At 39.2% G+C, this 16,410-nt stretch overlaps 1 protein-coding gene across 1 annotated transcript in view; it reads right to left on the bottom strand.

Moving 5' to 3' along the window:
• The window catches only part of DNAJC13 (DnaJ heat shock protein family (Hsp40) member C13), a 138,227-nt gene that overhangs the window by 8,774 nt on the left and 113,043 nt on the right, over positions 1-16,410 (bottom strand). The window contains exons 53-57 of the mRNA XM_030330402.1: positions 14,201-14,380; positions 13,780-13,920; positions 11,817-11,960; positions 9,311-9,410; positions 1,518-3,351 (exon numbers count right to left, since the gene is read on the bottom strand). Coding sequence (XP_030186262.1) covers positions 3,245-3,351; positions 9,311-9,410; positions 11,817-11,960; positions 13,780-13,920; positions 14,201-14,380 — 672 coding nt within the window. The 3' untranslated portion in view covers positions 1,518-3,244. The remainder of the gene's footprint in view (positions 1-1,517; positions 3,352-9,310; positions 9,411-11,816; positions 11,961-13,779; positions 13,921-14,200; positions 14,381-16,410) is intronic.

Below are 16,410 nucleotides of genomic sequence, written 5' to 3'. Positions count from 1 at the left end.
AGATCTCATTTTTTTTTTCTTACACCTAAGTAATATTCCACTGTATATAAACACCTCATCCCCTCTATCCCTTTATCCACTGATGGACACTTAGGTTGTTTCCATACTGTAGCTATTGTAAATACCACCGCAAAGAACACAGTGCATGTATCTTTTTCAATTAGTGTTTTCATTTCCTTCAGATAGATACCCATGAGTGGAATAGCTGGATCATATGTTAGTTCTATTTTTAATTTTTTGAGGAAGCTCTCTGCTGTTTTCCACAGTGCCTGCACCAATTTACATTTCCATCAACAGTGCACAAGGATTTTCCTTTTCTTCACATCCTCTCCAACATTTGTTATTTCTTGCCCTTTTGATACTAGACATTCTGACAGGTGTGAGGTGATAGCTCACGGTGGTTTTGATTTGTATTTCCCTGACGATTGGTGATGTTCAACATCTTTTCAATGTACCAGTTGGCCATCTACAGGTCTTGTCTGGACATGTCTATATAGACCCTCTGCCCATTTTTTAATCGGATTTTTTGCTGAGTTCTCCACATTATTTTGGACATTAACTCCTTATTGAATATATGATTTACAGGTATTTTCCACCGTTCAGTAGGTTGCCTTTTTATGTTTTCTTTGTTGTGTTGAAACTTTGGTTTGATGTAGTCCCACTTAACATATTTGCTTTTTTTTTTTTTTTTTTTTGCAAGAAAGCATTTCTTTATAAAAGCATTCCAGTTACTAAGTGGAATAGCAGCATTTTATAACTCCCAGTATATGAATGGATCTAGTCACACTGAGATTCCCTTATTGTTAATATCACATGTCTTACAGGCATGATGTGCTTCTAAGAAAACAAAAAAAAACCAAGCCCCCCTCTAGTCTTGCCAAAGGAATGGAACCAGAGTTTGATCAAGCCTCTACATGCAAAGAGCAGAGGAATAAGTTGAATTGCACTAGGAATGTGTGATCAGTAACCTCAAGACTGGGAAAACCAACCAACGGCCTCAGGGCCTTCAACAAAGTTATAGGGAAAAGGCAGATGGAAAGGGAGCCACAAGATTTAAAAAGACTCAAAAATATATTAACAGAAGGAAAAATGCAAGACCAAACCCTAGGAATGTACACTTGGGTGATAAACTACAAAGGAACACAAGGAAGTATAAGACAAGTGGTCCTTTTTTTTTGTTTTGTTTTTTAAAGTGGTCACTTTCAAGAAGAAGGGAGTGGCTGTGATTTTGATGGGGGCACATGAAGGGGCTTCTGGAGAGGCTGGCAAAGTTCTTGACATAGATGGTAGTTTCAAGGGTGATTTGCTTTTTAACGACGAATTTGTTCAGCGAGATTTTCTGTAGTTGTGTTTTGGTTTACAATAAAAAATGTTTAAAAACAAAACAAAAAAAAAAAACCACCTCTCAGTTTTCCTAGTTACATACTGCTTCAGATTGCTGCTGTGTTAGGATCATGGCTCAGGACAGACTTTGGTGTCAGGTCTAAGTAGTTTTGATTTCTTACTCTGTTACTTACTAGTTGTGTGACTTTTGCTAAGTTGCTTTTCCTCTCTGAGCCCATGTTCTTCACCTGGAAGATAAGATTTTATCAGTATCAAGCCCATAGGTTTGTTCTGAGAATTAAATGAGACTAGGTATGTATGAGTTTACAGGATGTTTGGCATACAGCCAATGGTCAGTAAGAATGAGCTATTACTTAACTATCAGTGATTGTGAATTAATTTAAATAGCCCTTTAAATATCATAAATACTCACAATATTTATGTTCTCCTAGTACTTAAAGGAAATATATTAATTTGTGCTCTTCCATACCACATACTCCTAAGTTAGCTGTTACAATTTCTTTTAGTGAACATATTTTTATGACAAGTATTGCCTAGAAACTAAAACCACAGTTGTATATTAAAATATGTGCATGGGTATATTACTCTATAACCTTTGAGAGATGATGCAAAAGTCTGAATTAGAGACTTATCGGGGGAGTAAGTCTCCATTACACTCTGCTGTTACACATCAACTATGGAATAAACTTGGCTCTTGCTTTCAAAAGCAATGTGGAGGTGTGGGTATTTCGTCATTCTTTAAGAAGTGTTTGTATTCTTTACAGGTTTTCATTTTCTTGTAGTTTATGATCATACTAGGAGACCTATGTGCTGAGATCTGTATTATTTGAAATATGCTCTCACTTTAAATTTCTCTCGCTTTAAAAAACGTTGAAATTAATGTGTCTCACCCATTAGAGTAATACTAGCCTCACCCATTCCTGAATTATTAAATAGAAAATAAATGAAATGCTACTTTCTGGAAATTTAGATGTGGCTGAAATATTACCAAAGGGCATTGGGAATGATCAGATGTGTCAACGTAGTTGTCTGGATGAGGAGCTGTGAACGCGAGGGAGCGTTTGTGTTTATTCCTAATACTAGATCTGTCTTAGAAAAAAGCAGGAGATCCTCAAAGGGAAACATTAAATTAGAACAAATATATCTCATTAACAAAGCAGTCAATTCCCTTTATTTTTAAAATTTTATGTACACATATGAATGATCTGTATAATGTACATTCAATATAGAAAGCTTTATATATTTGATACTGTATAGAACATTTCACAATTACACTAATCTCTTACATAACATCTTGACATCCGTTTTTAAATTTTTTTGCACAAGCTCCTTTCTCATTCAATTTGGTAAAGTCAGTTATACATACCGACATGTACTGTGAGCTCTCAGAAGGTTAATGATTGGGGAGAGGATACCGGGGAACAGGCACGAGGATGAAGCCTACTAGTGTTGGACGGTGGAGGGGGACAGCCACAGGGACTCGATGCAGGAGAGGGAAACATTGTCTTCCGGGGACAAGTGACCTAGTCCAATTTCTGTAGATTGCAGTTCAACCCCACAGTCACGCTAATTCAAAAAAAACATTATAAAAACTAGGAAGAAAGTTTTGTCTTTTTGATTCACAGTCTTGTAAACAGATACAAAGGAACAGAATGTGCTTACATACATCAAGAAAAAAAACTTGTGTACCCACTTAGGCTGATCCACAGAGTGCTTTCTTACAACGTGATACAATTAGAATCACTGACTTTTTTCCCTAAATAAAAATATATTTATAGAAAAAGGAATAACACTGTCATGAAACCAGGAGAAAGGCAGTAAGAGTTTGTTTCAACGTATCAGCTGGAGGAATGTGGACTGGGCACTGGCCTGTCAGCATTTACTGTCTCTCACAAAGGTGTCAACTCTGATAGCCAAGGTCGCCTGCCTCGTGGTCTACGGGAGGCGGCAGGTTGGACATGACTGACGAGGATGTCCCTGCAGTAAGGTAGCCAGCAACTCCAGGTCCTGCAAGAGAGAAAGGAAAACACACACCGTCTAGAGAGCAGAGTCGTGTGAAAACACCTTTATAAGAAGGTCAGAAGCTAGTCAAGTACCTGATCACACACTTTAACAGACAACTACCCAGTGCCATTTTCAAGGTATGTCTTTACTATATGACAAAGTTAAAAATCATTTCAAAATTGATACTGGACAGCAACACTGGTGTGAAAACATGGAAAATTGGCCCTTCTCAATTCTGGGAATTCAATGCTTCAAAAAATTCTGGGCACTGAAGGATAGCTATGCCAAATGGAAAATAAAAAAAAAAAAAAAGAACAAGTAGAGGAAGGAAACTCCATACTAAGCCCATCCAAAAGTCATACTTGATAAAATGCCCAAGAAAAACCTTTATCAACATTCAAGTTAACCTACTTTCATTTGGTGCAAAGAAATGCTGTTATAGGGGCACCTGGGTGGCTCAGTCGGTTAAGTGTCCGACTTTGGCTCAGGTCATGATCTCATGGTTCACTAGTTCAAGCCCTGCGTCGGGCTCTGTGCTGACAGCTCGGAGCCTGGAGCCTGCTTCCGATTCTGTGTCTCCCTGTCTCTCTGACCCTCCCCCCATTCATGCTCTCTGTCTCAAAAGTAAATAAACGTTAAAAAAAAAAAAAAAAAGAAATGCTGTTATAGCTAGTAACACCAAGTGAACAAGGGCTGCTACACTGACAGCTCTACAAAAGGAAGGCTCTGGACATTTGTCACAGGTCAAAACAAGAATGCTATGGGAAAATATATCAATATTTTCATTTTATAGGTCTTCCTTGATTCTAAGAGTCTCTACTGCATAGAAATGCTACATATGCCAGCATTTATCAAGATGTGTCCTACAAGCATTGTAGATAATGGCTTTAGCCCTCCAGTTTATCGTAAACATTGCACAGACCATTACATCCCAGAAGCACTGCACAAACTGTACAGAGTACTTGCAAGAGACATTGTAGCATAATACCACAAACTGAGCAATACTGTTAGCTGAAACCGTAGGAAATAAGGCAAACAGCTAAGGAACATCAAGGGTTAGAACTAGAAAGGCAGTGGGAGCGGCATGCATTTAGCAAAATGATTCTCTACCTGCTTCAGAGAGCTACACAGAAGTTAGCAAGCTGCCTGGCAGAGCGGATCTAAAGCCCGCTCCTGAGGTGAAGGGGGCTGCTGCCAGTTAGAAGGGAAGGAGAGACACCTGAGGGGAAAAAAGAAATATAAGCAGCAAGGGAAGTTATAAGGAAATGCAAACAGCAGAGCAGTTTGATGAAGGCTGAGGCGTAACAGGGACTAATGTAGGACAAATGGGGCACAATTCAGATTGGTCTTGTGTTTCACCTTACAAGCACTTGTATCCAGGACGTGAAATGGCTTACACCACTGAGTGAACACTGCATCTCATATGTAATTATACAGCCAGAGACAGTTCCACCTATGTGAGCTGTAACACGCACACTCAGAACCTTGAACTTATAAACGTTGGAAAAAGGATCTTCCCTTTTTAAGGCACTGTAAGGCCTGCATCTACCAATCCTGCCTTCTGCCAAGCAGGGTGCCAGGCCTTCCACAGACAGCTCAGAAGACCACCGGCTCAACCTACCCCCTCTGACAAGGCAGTTGGGAGCTACAGCACCACACTGTTAACATCACTTCCCACCAACCTATCAACCTTTGAACCCTAGGCTGCGGCAGGATTACCACAGATCGATTAAGTGGGTCTCACCAAAGACAGAAGCTGTAAGAATAACCCCCCAAACACCCTGGACTGGTAAATTTCCCAAGCACTTCCAATGTTGGACTCATCTTGGCCACATCAAATGAGGAGATGATGAGACCAAATATGAATGCTACATATAGAAAACAGACTAAGGCTATTGTTCTTCAACTGCGTGCGGAGGCACCTTGGGACAAACTCACAGGGGTGCTGCTAGATATTTTACATCGGAGAGAACACAGCAACATCTGCTGGATGCCACATAGCCACTTTCAAGTTGTTTGGACCTAATACTTCAACTTAACTATTAGGTTATTTCTTTTGGCCTAGCGGTAGATGAAAAAATCATTAAGACATTAAAGGCATTGTGAACTGAGAAAAGTTTGGGAACTTCTGGGCTAAAATTAAATTGAGACATGATAGGCTTAGAAGAATCATCCACAATAGACCAAATTCCAGCCCCACCATTTGCCACTTTAGGAAAAGACAAACAAATTCCTGGGTATTTCTGTAAATAAGTCTGAAATGCTCTTTCTCTCACACCTCTGGCTTCTCTTTTAGAAGGTGTCTGGTTAGGATGAGGACAGAGCAGTTGTGTTCTCCAGAGAAAAGTGGGAGGAGAGAGCAGGAGCTGCCAGAAATGGGGCACGTGGCAATAACGTGCAAGGCTGCCAGACTTGAGAATGAGAAAAGACGGAAAATTAACAAAGAACCCCGCAAAATGGAATTGCCTGCAACGATGGAGCAGTGGAAAGAGCATGGGCTTTGTTAAAAATGAACGTGAGAGTCTCAGCAGGGAAAACAAAAGCAGGAAGCTCTGCCTCAGCGTCAGTGTCCTATAGTAAACTGATGAGCTCAGGGAATCTTTCCCAACATCACTCACATCATATAGTCTTGGGACAGGTGGACAAAGAACAACACAAGGTGGAAAAAAAATCCTAACTCATAGAGAACTGATGGACCTGTATGAAGGGAGACCTTAGAATTGCGCCCACCCCCCTTTAATGACCTTAGGAAGCCAAATTAACTATGTGACATGCCTCTAATATAAATATATACAGGGGTGTGTGTGTGTGTATGAAGTTCATCTCCATATTCCAATTAAGTGTGTGTGTGTGTGTGTGTGTGTGTGTGTACACAAAGCTCTTCGTCATCAATTCCCACTCCTACAACCATGTTTCCCTTGCCCTGCTTCTCTTCCTTTCCCTCTTGTTCCTTCTTTCTCTATACTGATTTTCTAGGTGAGGTAATTGGAGGATTTTCCCTGCTAAAATTGTTTTTACAGGGCCTTGAACTTCTCAGCAACATGCCCTTCTAGAACCTAACAAATAGCTAAGTAACTAAGGCCCAGGTCAATGAAAACATAGCTTGTCTGCATTGTAGGTAAAACTGCATTAGACAGTTAAGTTTTTATCATAAAACAAAACAAGTATGCCAGGCCAAAGAACCTATGGAACCAGGTGGCCTCTTCTCAATTCATCCACAAGCAGCAATCTCGCCTAGGACATTTTATCCATACCCCAATCCTGAGATGTGACTGAATGATATCTGCTCAGCAGCCAGGGTAAAGAAAATAATTATCGTATTTTTGGTCATTCTTATCCTACTTTGAAAGAGTAATTAACTTTCCTCTATCTTTCACCATCTCCTAAACAAAATCTACTTGCCAAACTTACCATCGGTATTTTAGAAAAATGGCTAGTCAAGTGTGTTTTCACAGCACCTTATTTCATTTGAACATTGGGCACAATTAGAATCTCCTCCAGGCTGAGCACAGGGTGGGGTAAATCCTAATCAATTAAAGTTCCAACTCAATACAACATTGTATACATTCCAAGGAGTTCCGCTAATGTGACTTTACCATTAGAATAACTTGTACCTTTTATCAAACACATGACACACAATACAAAGCATCAATGGAACAGCTCAAACACAAAAAAGAAAACATTTGACAACCTAAACAATGAGTAGACAATTCAACAGGTAGTGCTCTCTTTAAACAGTCCTTTCAAAACAAGGAGAGCTGATGGGAAAATCTTCTCAAACAACTAACATCTCAACAAAAGAACATCCCAGATTGATGTGCTAAGAACTAGACAATTTCCGGGCCAACAGATCTCAGGGCTAGTCCAGACTGTCCCACGTAGTCGTGCCTACAGGCTTCAGGGGGGCCTGCAGAACAGCCAGAGCAACACCGGGATGTGTCCAAGTTGGGACTTATACCATCTCCCCTTTGACCAGCTTTGTACAGAACCTGCTGCCCTGAGTGGGCCCAAAGGAGGATGTAAAGAAATTTGTAAATCCCAGCTTTTCTTCTTCCCCAACCCTCTTCCATCCCCTACAGCTCATCACAGCTGCTTCTCACAACTCCTTCAGAAGCCACCCCAGGGATCCAAGTAAAAGGAAAGGCACAGACAGGAACCCTTCAAATCCCTGTACATTTTTCTATAGTTATTAGCAAATATGGATGGGGTGAGGACCTAAAGATTTCTGAAGGAAATTAGTCTCTAAAGATAAATCCCTATCTCTTCTGTATTCTAACCACAGACTTTGTGACCCACATCCCATTACTAAGTCAAGGACCATCTAAAGTCTTCTATTGCATCAAGTCAATGAACACTAAGCACAATGCAGAACACAACAAATTAGAAAGGTGTCCCTGTAGAAAAGCTTATAATCTACATCTTTCTATTCTTCAAGGCCAAACTTTTAAGTAAGTAGCTATTCTTAGCTGGAAAAAAAATAAGGCAGATTTCCCAGTCACAACATCCTTACACAAGGTAATTAACGTAATGCCACAAAAAGGTGGCATTACATCAACTTCTGGAAAACGAGTCTAAAGAAGTTTTTAGTATGCCTATTATAGAACATACTCTTATTTAGAAGCTACTGCTTCACCTCAAATTTCAAAGAGAGATACGAGATAGCCAAAGACCATTTTCTAGGTATTTCTTTCCATAGAAATCACAGGACAGGCACATGGGAAAGTTAGAAGGGAACCGTAGGACACTGCTCTTAATGTACATGCAGGGATGGGCAATCAAAGCACCGTGTGTTTACAAATGTTAGGGCTCTGCTGTATGCTAATTTGGATGTAAATTTAAAAAAATGAAAAGAGTTAAAAAAAAAAAAAAACAAATGTTAGGGCTCTGCTTATAAATTTTAGTGGATTAATATTAAATGGTCACAGTGAGGAAGCAAGCAGTAGTGCCACAACAGACTAAAATTAAAACCAGGCAAAATATTCTCTGAAGTCCCCATTTTTAAGTACTCAATATTTATGAACTTTAGTTTTAAAGTTATACTAAAGTACAAACTTTAGTCTTCATGATTTATAAACTTCTACACCAGCAATCGGGATTACTCAAAAAGTTACACTGGCATAAAATCCAGTGGGTACTATTTTTTTCTCTCAATTTACCTACATCAGCTCTGGTAAGAGGATGCAGAGCTGATTTTTGTTTACATATATACCATACTCAGGCAGATGGCAAAAACCACCTGTTATTCTTAAGGTTAATTTCAAACTGAAAACTTTTATACCAGAGACTATATTTCATCTTCAGATATACCAAAAGAATGGTAAGACTTTCTTTTTAAATAGAAGCCAATATGAAAATATTGGAAAATTATTATGTAATTAGTGTGTCAAATGGACACATGTCCTGAGCTTCAAAAACATACTATCTTTTGAACCCTAGACACTAAAATGTCCTTTCCCTTTATGGTACATACTTCTTCCTACAAAAGGACAAATTGTATATGTTTTATAAAACTACAGATTAATTACTGGAAACTTAGAAGAAAAATATTTCACAGATGAATGTACCTATTTGGAGTTCCAATCTGTTATTTTGACAGCAATGGAAAATATCATTTGCTATCATGTTTCTAATACTGATATTTCTGAATAGGTATTTCTCTAATCTTTTTACACGTTCAAGATAAACATTTCAACAGTCATGCTCCAAATATAACCTATGACACCATCAATTCATTGGGTCAAAACCGAGCAAAGTTCACGTTTCAGTCAGCACACATTCAACACATTAGCAGTTGACGTTTGCCCAGGGCTAACCCCAGAGGTCCACCACATGCTCACAGAACCTCCAAGACAGGTGGCTAGTAGCCTAGGAAGACACTGTAAATGCTATTTCAGTTTAATCAGGGCAACAGGAAAGTGGCTTCTGCCATATGTTTCAGAGTAACCAATTAGGTGTGGATTACCTGTGAGGTATCCTGCTGTTTGTGACTCAGAAATAAACAAATCGTGTTTCTGATCTTTGAAGGCACTCCAGACTGAAGAACGAGACAAGATTTCATTCACCTAGGGAAGTAAAACAAACTCTTTGAACATAATGAATTTAAGTTAGCCTCATTACTGAGGACTGGGTGTTGGAAGAAGAACCAAAGAGAAAAAGCAAACTACCAAGACAAAAGCAAAGTCAGCCGACGAAAGATCCAAAGACGGAGCAAGACCTAGCATTCCTTAAATGCTCTATGCCAGGCACAGGGACAGAGACATCTCATGAAACCAGATCCGAAGAAGGCTCTAAGTCAGGCTTCCTTTTAAAATTGGACACTATTATTTGAACTTATAATTTACTGGCTTGTTATTTGGGCAGAAAGATTTTCTTGTGATAGTAACAACTGGCTGACAGTGTGGCATGACCTCATGAAGTTATTTCCAAGGAAGGGGTCTAGGGAGAAGATGCTATAAACTCAAGCTAAAACTTAAAGCAGTCTTGGGGCGCCTAGGTGGCTTAGTCGGTTGAGCGACTGACCCTTGATTTTGGCTTGGGTCATGATATTGCAGTTTCTGAGTTCGAGCTCTGCGCTGGGCTCTGTGCTAACACTGTGGAGCCCGCTTGTAGTTCTCCTTCCCTCTCTCTCTGCCCCTACCCAACTTGTGCATGTGCACTCTCCTCTCAAAATAAACTTTAAAAAAATAAAATAAATTTTAAAAAATTATGGGTTGTGACCTATTAGAAGTTTACAAAATCGATGAAGAGGGTTTAATCAGCATGCCTGAGGAAATAGGTTAATATAAAAAGCATCAGAATTCACATGTAAAATGGGTAAACACTCATATTTGATGTATATACATGTAAGTACAAATAACGTGTGGGTAAAGTATACTGGACTAAGACCAAAGACATTTTTGTGTGATACAGATTTAAAAAAGTTTAGGAAATTCCAACTTAGAGGCTTTCACATATCAACATTCAGATCAAATATTGACTGGGTACCTCATGTGGAGGCATAATGGGACACAAAGATGTGAGATGGTCTCTGTCTCTGAAGCGCTCACAGTCTAGTCTAGCAGGGGAAGACACTGCCAGATAATTTGGTGGCAGGCATTAAAGATACATGTGGGGCCACACAAGCCCAGGAGGCTCCCTGTTGTAACCTTGGAATCACTACTGGAAGTAATTACTTGTGAAGGTGGTGGGGGATCTGCTAGTTTGGAAACTATCACACCTGTTTCCTCCCCTTGAAATCGGAAGATGGATGTCAGGGTTACTTGCCTAATTTCATCAAGAGGAATCCTGAAGCAGGTTGAGGATAAGACAACTGCCTGCCTAGAGTACCTCTGCTTGGCAAGTTCAGAACACCCACAGAAAAGCCCCCAAATGCTTCAAATATCCTCAATAATCCTCAATACTTCAAATCTCAATAATATTAAATTGTTCAAATGGTGGTACTCATAGAATGGGCAATGGCATAAAAATGTTTCTTTAGTTAGACTTTACACAAAGACAATGGAATCACTAAAAGAAAACTTTAAGTCAATTTAAACCTATGAACGAACATGAGTAGGTAGTAACACTCCAAGTGTCTATCACTGAATGAATATATAAATTGTGGCATATACATACAGGAATACTTCAGCCATAAAAAGGAATGAAGCACTGATACATGCTCTAACATGATGAACCTCGAAAACATGCTAAGTGACAGAAGCCAGACACAAAAGGTCATGTATTGTATGATTCCATTTATATGAAATATTCAGAATAAGTGAATTCACAGACAACAAAGTGGTGGCTGCCAGAGGCTGAGGAAAGGGACAAATGGGAAGTAATTGATTAATGGGTACCGAGGTTTCTTCTGGGGTGATAAAAATGTTTTGGAACAGATAAGGTGGTGGTTGCACGACATTGTTAATATACTAAACACAAATTAATCGTTCACTTTAAAATGGTTAATTTTATGTTGTGTAAATTTCACCTTAATTAAATAAACACAGAGCAAGAGAGCATTAGATAATGCTGGACAGTAACAATGAATGAGGAACTCCTCAGAAGCAACAAGAATAAAACCAAAGAGGAAAATTGAATTACTGGGCTGTCTTGAAATCAGCATACGTATGTAGCTGACACACATTGTTAAGTGTTAATAAATAAAGGTGATAAAACTAAAACAATGTTCCAAAATGGCATAATGGGATTGTTAATAAATGTGGTTATCACTATCCAGCAACACATGCTAGAACTGAACATTAACCTTAACCAGCTTTAAATGCTCATTGAATATTCTTCTATGCTTAAGAATTTCAGCATTTTTCTTCCTGAAATGTATGACATACCATCAGCATTCAAAAAAAGAATCCCCCCAAGTCACTACTTGAGTCTATGAGGAGAGGTGCAGAGATCACCCATGGCCAAGACCCTTGGTTTGGAGAATACCCTGTCATAGCCAGCAAATCAAAGTCACCCCTGTGTAGACTCACCTGTTCTCCATGCTGCAGGCTTCGAGTCATGGCCTTGAGAGCTTTAACAATCTGAGCTTTAGTGGCTGCTGGGCTGTCAAGATTTTCAAGACCAATGCCTTCGAGTAATTTTAAGAGGTATGGGACCAGATCTACTTTCAGGGCCTAGAAGAAAATATAAAGCATACCATAAACATGCCGAAAAAAATGTAAACCATACACTGAAGAAACAATTTCACTCCCAGAACCATACCTGGAAGACAACCTCCTGTCTTTCATTTTAACATAGATGAAGATTTCTTTTACAGATCTAATAATAATGACACTTTCTTTTTTAACTTTTTTTTTTAATGTTTATTTATTTTTGACAGAGAGAGAGAGACAGAGCATGAGGAGGGGAGGGGCAGAGACAGAGGGAGACTCAGAATCCCAAGCAGGCTCCAGGCTCTGAGCTGTCAGCACAGAACCTGACGTGGGGTTCGAACTCACAGACGCGAGATCATGACATGAGCCGAAGTCAGATGCTCAACCGACTGAGCCACCCAGGTGCCCCAATGACACTCTTATTTAAGGAGATTTTATTTCATGCCATCAACTGTTCTAAATGTTACAGACTAGAAACATCTAGTTGTTGTCATTACACATCACAACATGTAATGACATAGGCACTACTATTATTACTGATGGAAAAATCAATGCACAGAGGGTGAAACCTGTTGACAGGTAACAGGCAGCAATGCAATCTCTATCTGGAACTACAAAGTGCAGAACATGAGCTTTTAGCCACTATACTGGGCTGTCTCTTCTATGACACTATAGTAATGGGCACAAAATTTAAAGTATCTTAATATTTTTTTCACATTTTTTTAAAACATCAACTTTTGCATTTACCATACATTTCCTGTCAGTCTTAAAAAGGCTAGTTAACATTCTGGTATCGCACAATTTTCAATACCCACGCTAAAACTCAGAGGGAAGAGATGGAAGTAACTAACATTTAGTGAGTATACCTCCCTTTATAGATACCGTTCTCCTAACAACCCTGTGAGGGAGTTAGAATTTTACTTCCCAGATGAAGAATCTGAATGGAAGTTTGTGAGTCATGCCTGAGGTCACAGAGCCATCAAGTGGTAGCACTAGCTCAAGCTGTTTCTAATACAACTCCTCTCCCCAGCCAATTATAAGTCTGAACTTCAGGGCATCCAAATACCTCCTTGAGATGTACCCAGTACTTCTGAACTGCCTAAATGAGGGATGGGAATAGGAGACGGGGGAGGAAAAGGGGCTGGGAGAATAGGAGGACCAGATACAAAAATGCACGGCCTTGTACTGAGGCTAAGGGTGTCAGCTGTCACTTTGTTATCTGGTGGTAATGGGAAACCAACGAAGGGTTTTTAAAATGAACAGTAACCCAGTTAGAGTTATATTTTAGGAAGATCACTTTTGTGATAGTTTTTGTTCCTTCAGTGTCTGTCTACACTACATTCGTACCCACCAAGTCTTATTTTCATTAGGTGGGTAGTCTCTGAGAAAAAAAAAAAAAAAAAAACAAAAAAACAGTAGAAATCTTGGCATGTTCTTAAACATGACTTCAGAATCAAGGAACCACTAAACAAAGTGAATCTTTACAAAGATAATGAAACAAATTTGACAAAGCAAGCTAAGAATAAATGCTTAGCAGAAAACCAAAATTCAAAACTTAAATATCACAAAAGTACTCTGAAGTTGGTTAAGATTCCTGACAGCTGGCCCACCTTTCTCACTGTGTGTGTGTGTGTGTGTGTGTGTGTAGGCATGCATGCATATATATATAGGCATGTGCCTGTTTGTATATAAAATATAAAATCATGCATGCATTAACCCACAAATGATCTCTTTACCAAATCTATGTCAGAGAAACCAAATCAGTGCTAAACAAGTGAAAATCTATTTGCCTGGTATGTTTGTTTTCCTGAAATAGTACTGAATCTAGAAAGTCACTTACTTGTGCTACTAATTCATTCTGCTCCTTCTGAAACATTCGATTAATTGCTTCACAGGCTAAACCAACAGTATCTGGTCGTTTTTTCATCCCATTCATCAGTGGGCCAATGGTGTCCAAAGATGCCATGGCTCGAACACACAGCTAAGTGTCCGAAAAAAGAAGTAAATACAATAAACACAGTAAATACAATAATAAAATATATGAAAAACCTACATTCAGCTCAAGTTTAATAATGAATTCAAATTCAGTCTCCTGTTAATTACATCATTTAAACTAGTTTAAGAGTTGCTACAATACCACTGGTTCACATGCAGAAAGGCACATGGTAGGAAGCGGATGTGTACTGCAATGTATATTAATCACAAAGAGGAAACATAAATAAATTCCAAATTTATAAGCTACTAACTGGATTTATCACTACCTCATTTTCAGACAGGGCATGGATAATGCGGATGGCACTCTTAGGAATGGCATTGTTCCTATGATTCATTGCCTGGATCACTTTGGGGAGGTGGCCCAATGGTGGGACCTGGTCAGCCAGCTGAGGCTGTGCACTGAAGAGACATACTGTTGCCATTGTCAAAGTTTCCAAAGTTTCTCCCTAGAGGGTATAAAACAAAGAAACAAACTATAAAATACTGACAAAGTTAAGTCCTAAACATCCTTGGAAACTATTTGGTGTTCTACCCTAGAGATCTACAAGTTCTACGTGCTGGTTTTTTAAAACTGATTCACAAATCCTAAGAAAACAACTATCTTCCCATCTTGAAAAAAGGCATGAATTCAAAGTCAAAGGACTTTAAGAATGTGATCTTTTTTTGTTTATTTATTTTTGAGAGAGAGAGAGAGAGAGAGAGAGAGAGCGAGCGCGCGTGCAGGAGAGGGGCAGAGAGAGAGAGAGGGAGACACAGAATCTAAAGCAACCTCCAGTCTCCGAGCTGTCAGGACAGAACCCCACACAGGGCTCAAACCCACAAACCGTGAGATCATGACCTGAGCTGAAGTCAGATGCTTAACTGACTGAGCCACCCAGGCGACCCAAGAATGTGATCTCTTAATTAATCTAAGCAGTCTTTCACTGGGCCAGGTCACATCTCATTTCTGTTGCAGGTTTAAGAGAGAATCTCCCAAAAGTTATTACCAGAAAGTTTTAGTCAGTGTTATAAAAATGTCAGTATCAGGGAACATCAATAGTTCATGAGAATGCAGAAGTCATGAAATGGGTATCCTAGTTCTATTAAAAATTCTATTGAAAAAAAATCCTATTGAACCGGTTTGGCTGCCATAATGCACTTTCTTTTTCTTTTTTTTTTTTTTTTATATATATGAAATTTATTGACAAATTGGTTTCCATACAACACCCAGTGCTCATCCCAAAAGGTGCCCTCCTCAATACCCATCACCCACCCTCCCCTCCCTCCCACCCCCCATCAACCCTCAGTTTGTTCTCAGTTTTTAAGAGTCTCTTATGCTTTGGCTCTCTCCCACTCTAACCTCTTTTTTTTTTTTTTCCTTCCCCTCCCCCATGGGTTCCTGTTAAGTTTCTCAGGATCCACATAAGAGTGAAACCATATGGTATCTGTCTTTCTCTGTATGGCTTATTTCACTTAGCATCACACTCTCCAGTTCCATCCACGTTGCTACAAAAGGCCATATTTCATTCTTTCTCATTGCCACGTAGTATTCCATTGTGTATATATACCACAATTTCTTTATCCATTCATCAGTTGATGGACATTTAGGCTCTTTCCATAATTTGGCTATTGTTGAGAGTGCTGCTATGAACATTGGGGTACAAGTGCCCCTATCTATTGTGGATTGCAAAAAACCTGTAACTTATCCCATTTTATCAGACGTGTACACCCACAGCATCTGGAACAAACATGGAAATTGGGATGGGCCCCAAAGCCAAGGTGATAGGGGAGGAAAATGCTGTGTTTTCCCCTAAGTTTCTGCTTTTTGAAGATTTTTTTTTTTAGGAATCTATTTATGTAGCAAAAATCCTAGTAAACAGAAAATGAGACTGAAAAGTTATGTACGTAAATATTTGGCAAAATAATAATACTTTTTTTTTAAGTTGTGCTAAGCTAATGATAGTAACTAGTAATTTCTAGGTACTTGACATGTGCCAGACATTATTCTAAGTACTCTCCATGTCAAAACTCACTAAAACCTCAGCCTTAGGGACAGGTGTCATGATCCTTCCATAAATGAGGCAGACCACGAAGTACTGTTCAAGGTTACAGAGCCAGTCAGTGGTGAAGCTGGTACTGGGATCCAGGACCATCTAATAACACAGCTTGGGCTCTTTATCACCTTGTTCCATAATCAGCCTGTTTAATACAGCCAACAGTCACGTACCTCAATTATTTTTACTCTAAAGGTTTAAATAACAAAACCTTATATAGTATAAGGGTACTTTCTCACTCCTGCTTACCTTGTAGCCTCTGCCTTTGAACACAGATACTAGGTTCACTCTCCTATCACTCTCCTATCAATGTCTTTCACAAGGGTCACATATGGAAAGCTGAGTGAAGTACACTAGCAGGACACACTTCTAGGGGAGCACCGAATGTTTGTGTTTTTCCTTAAACTATAATATAACCATTGGAGATGAAGTTGCAGATACTT

Source organism: Lynx canadensis, chromosome C2, assembly GCF_007474595.2.
Source record: "Lynx canadensis isolate LIC74 chromosome C2, mLynCan4.pri.v2, whole genome shotgun sequence".
NCBI classification, from domain to species: Eukaryota; Metazoa; Chordata; class Mammalia; order Carnivora; family Felidae; genus Lynx; species Lynx canadensis.
The sequence above is the reverse complement of the archived record's forward strand: the minus strand, read 5'-3'. Positions and strand labels throughout refer to the sequence as shown.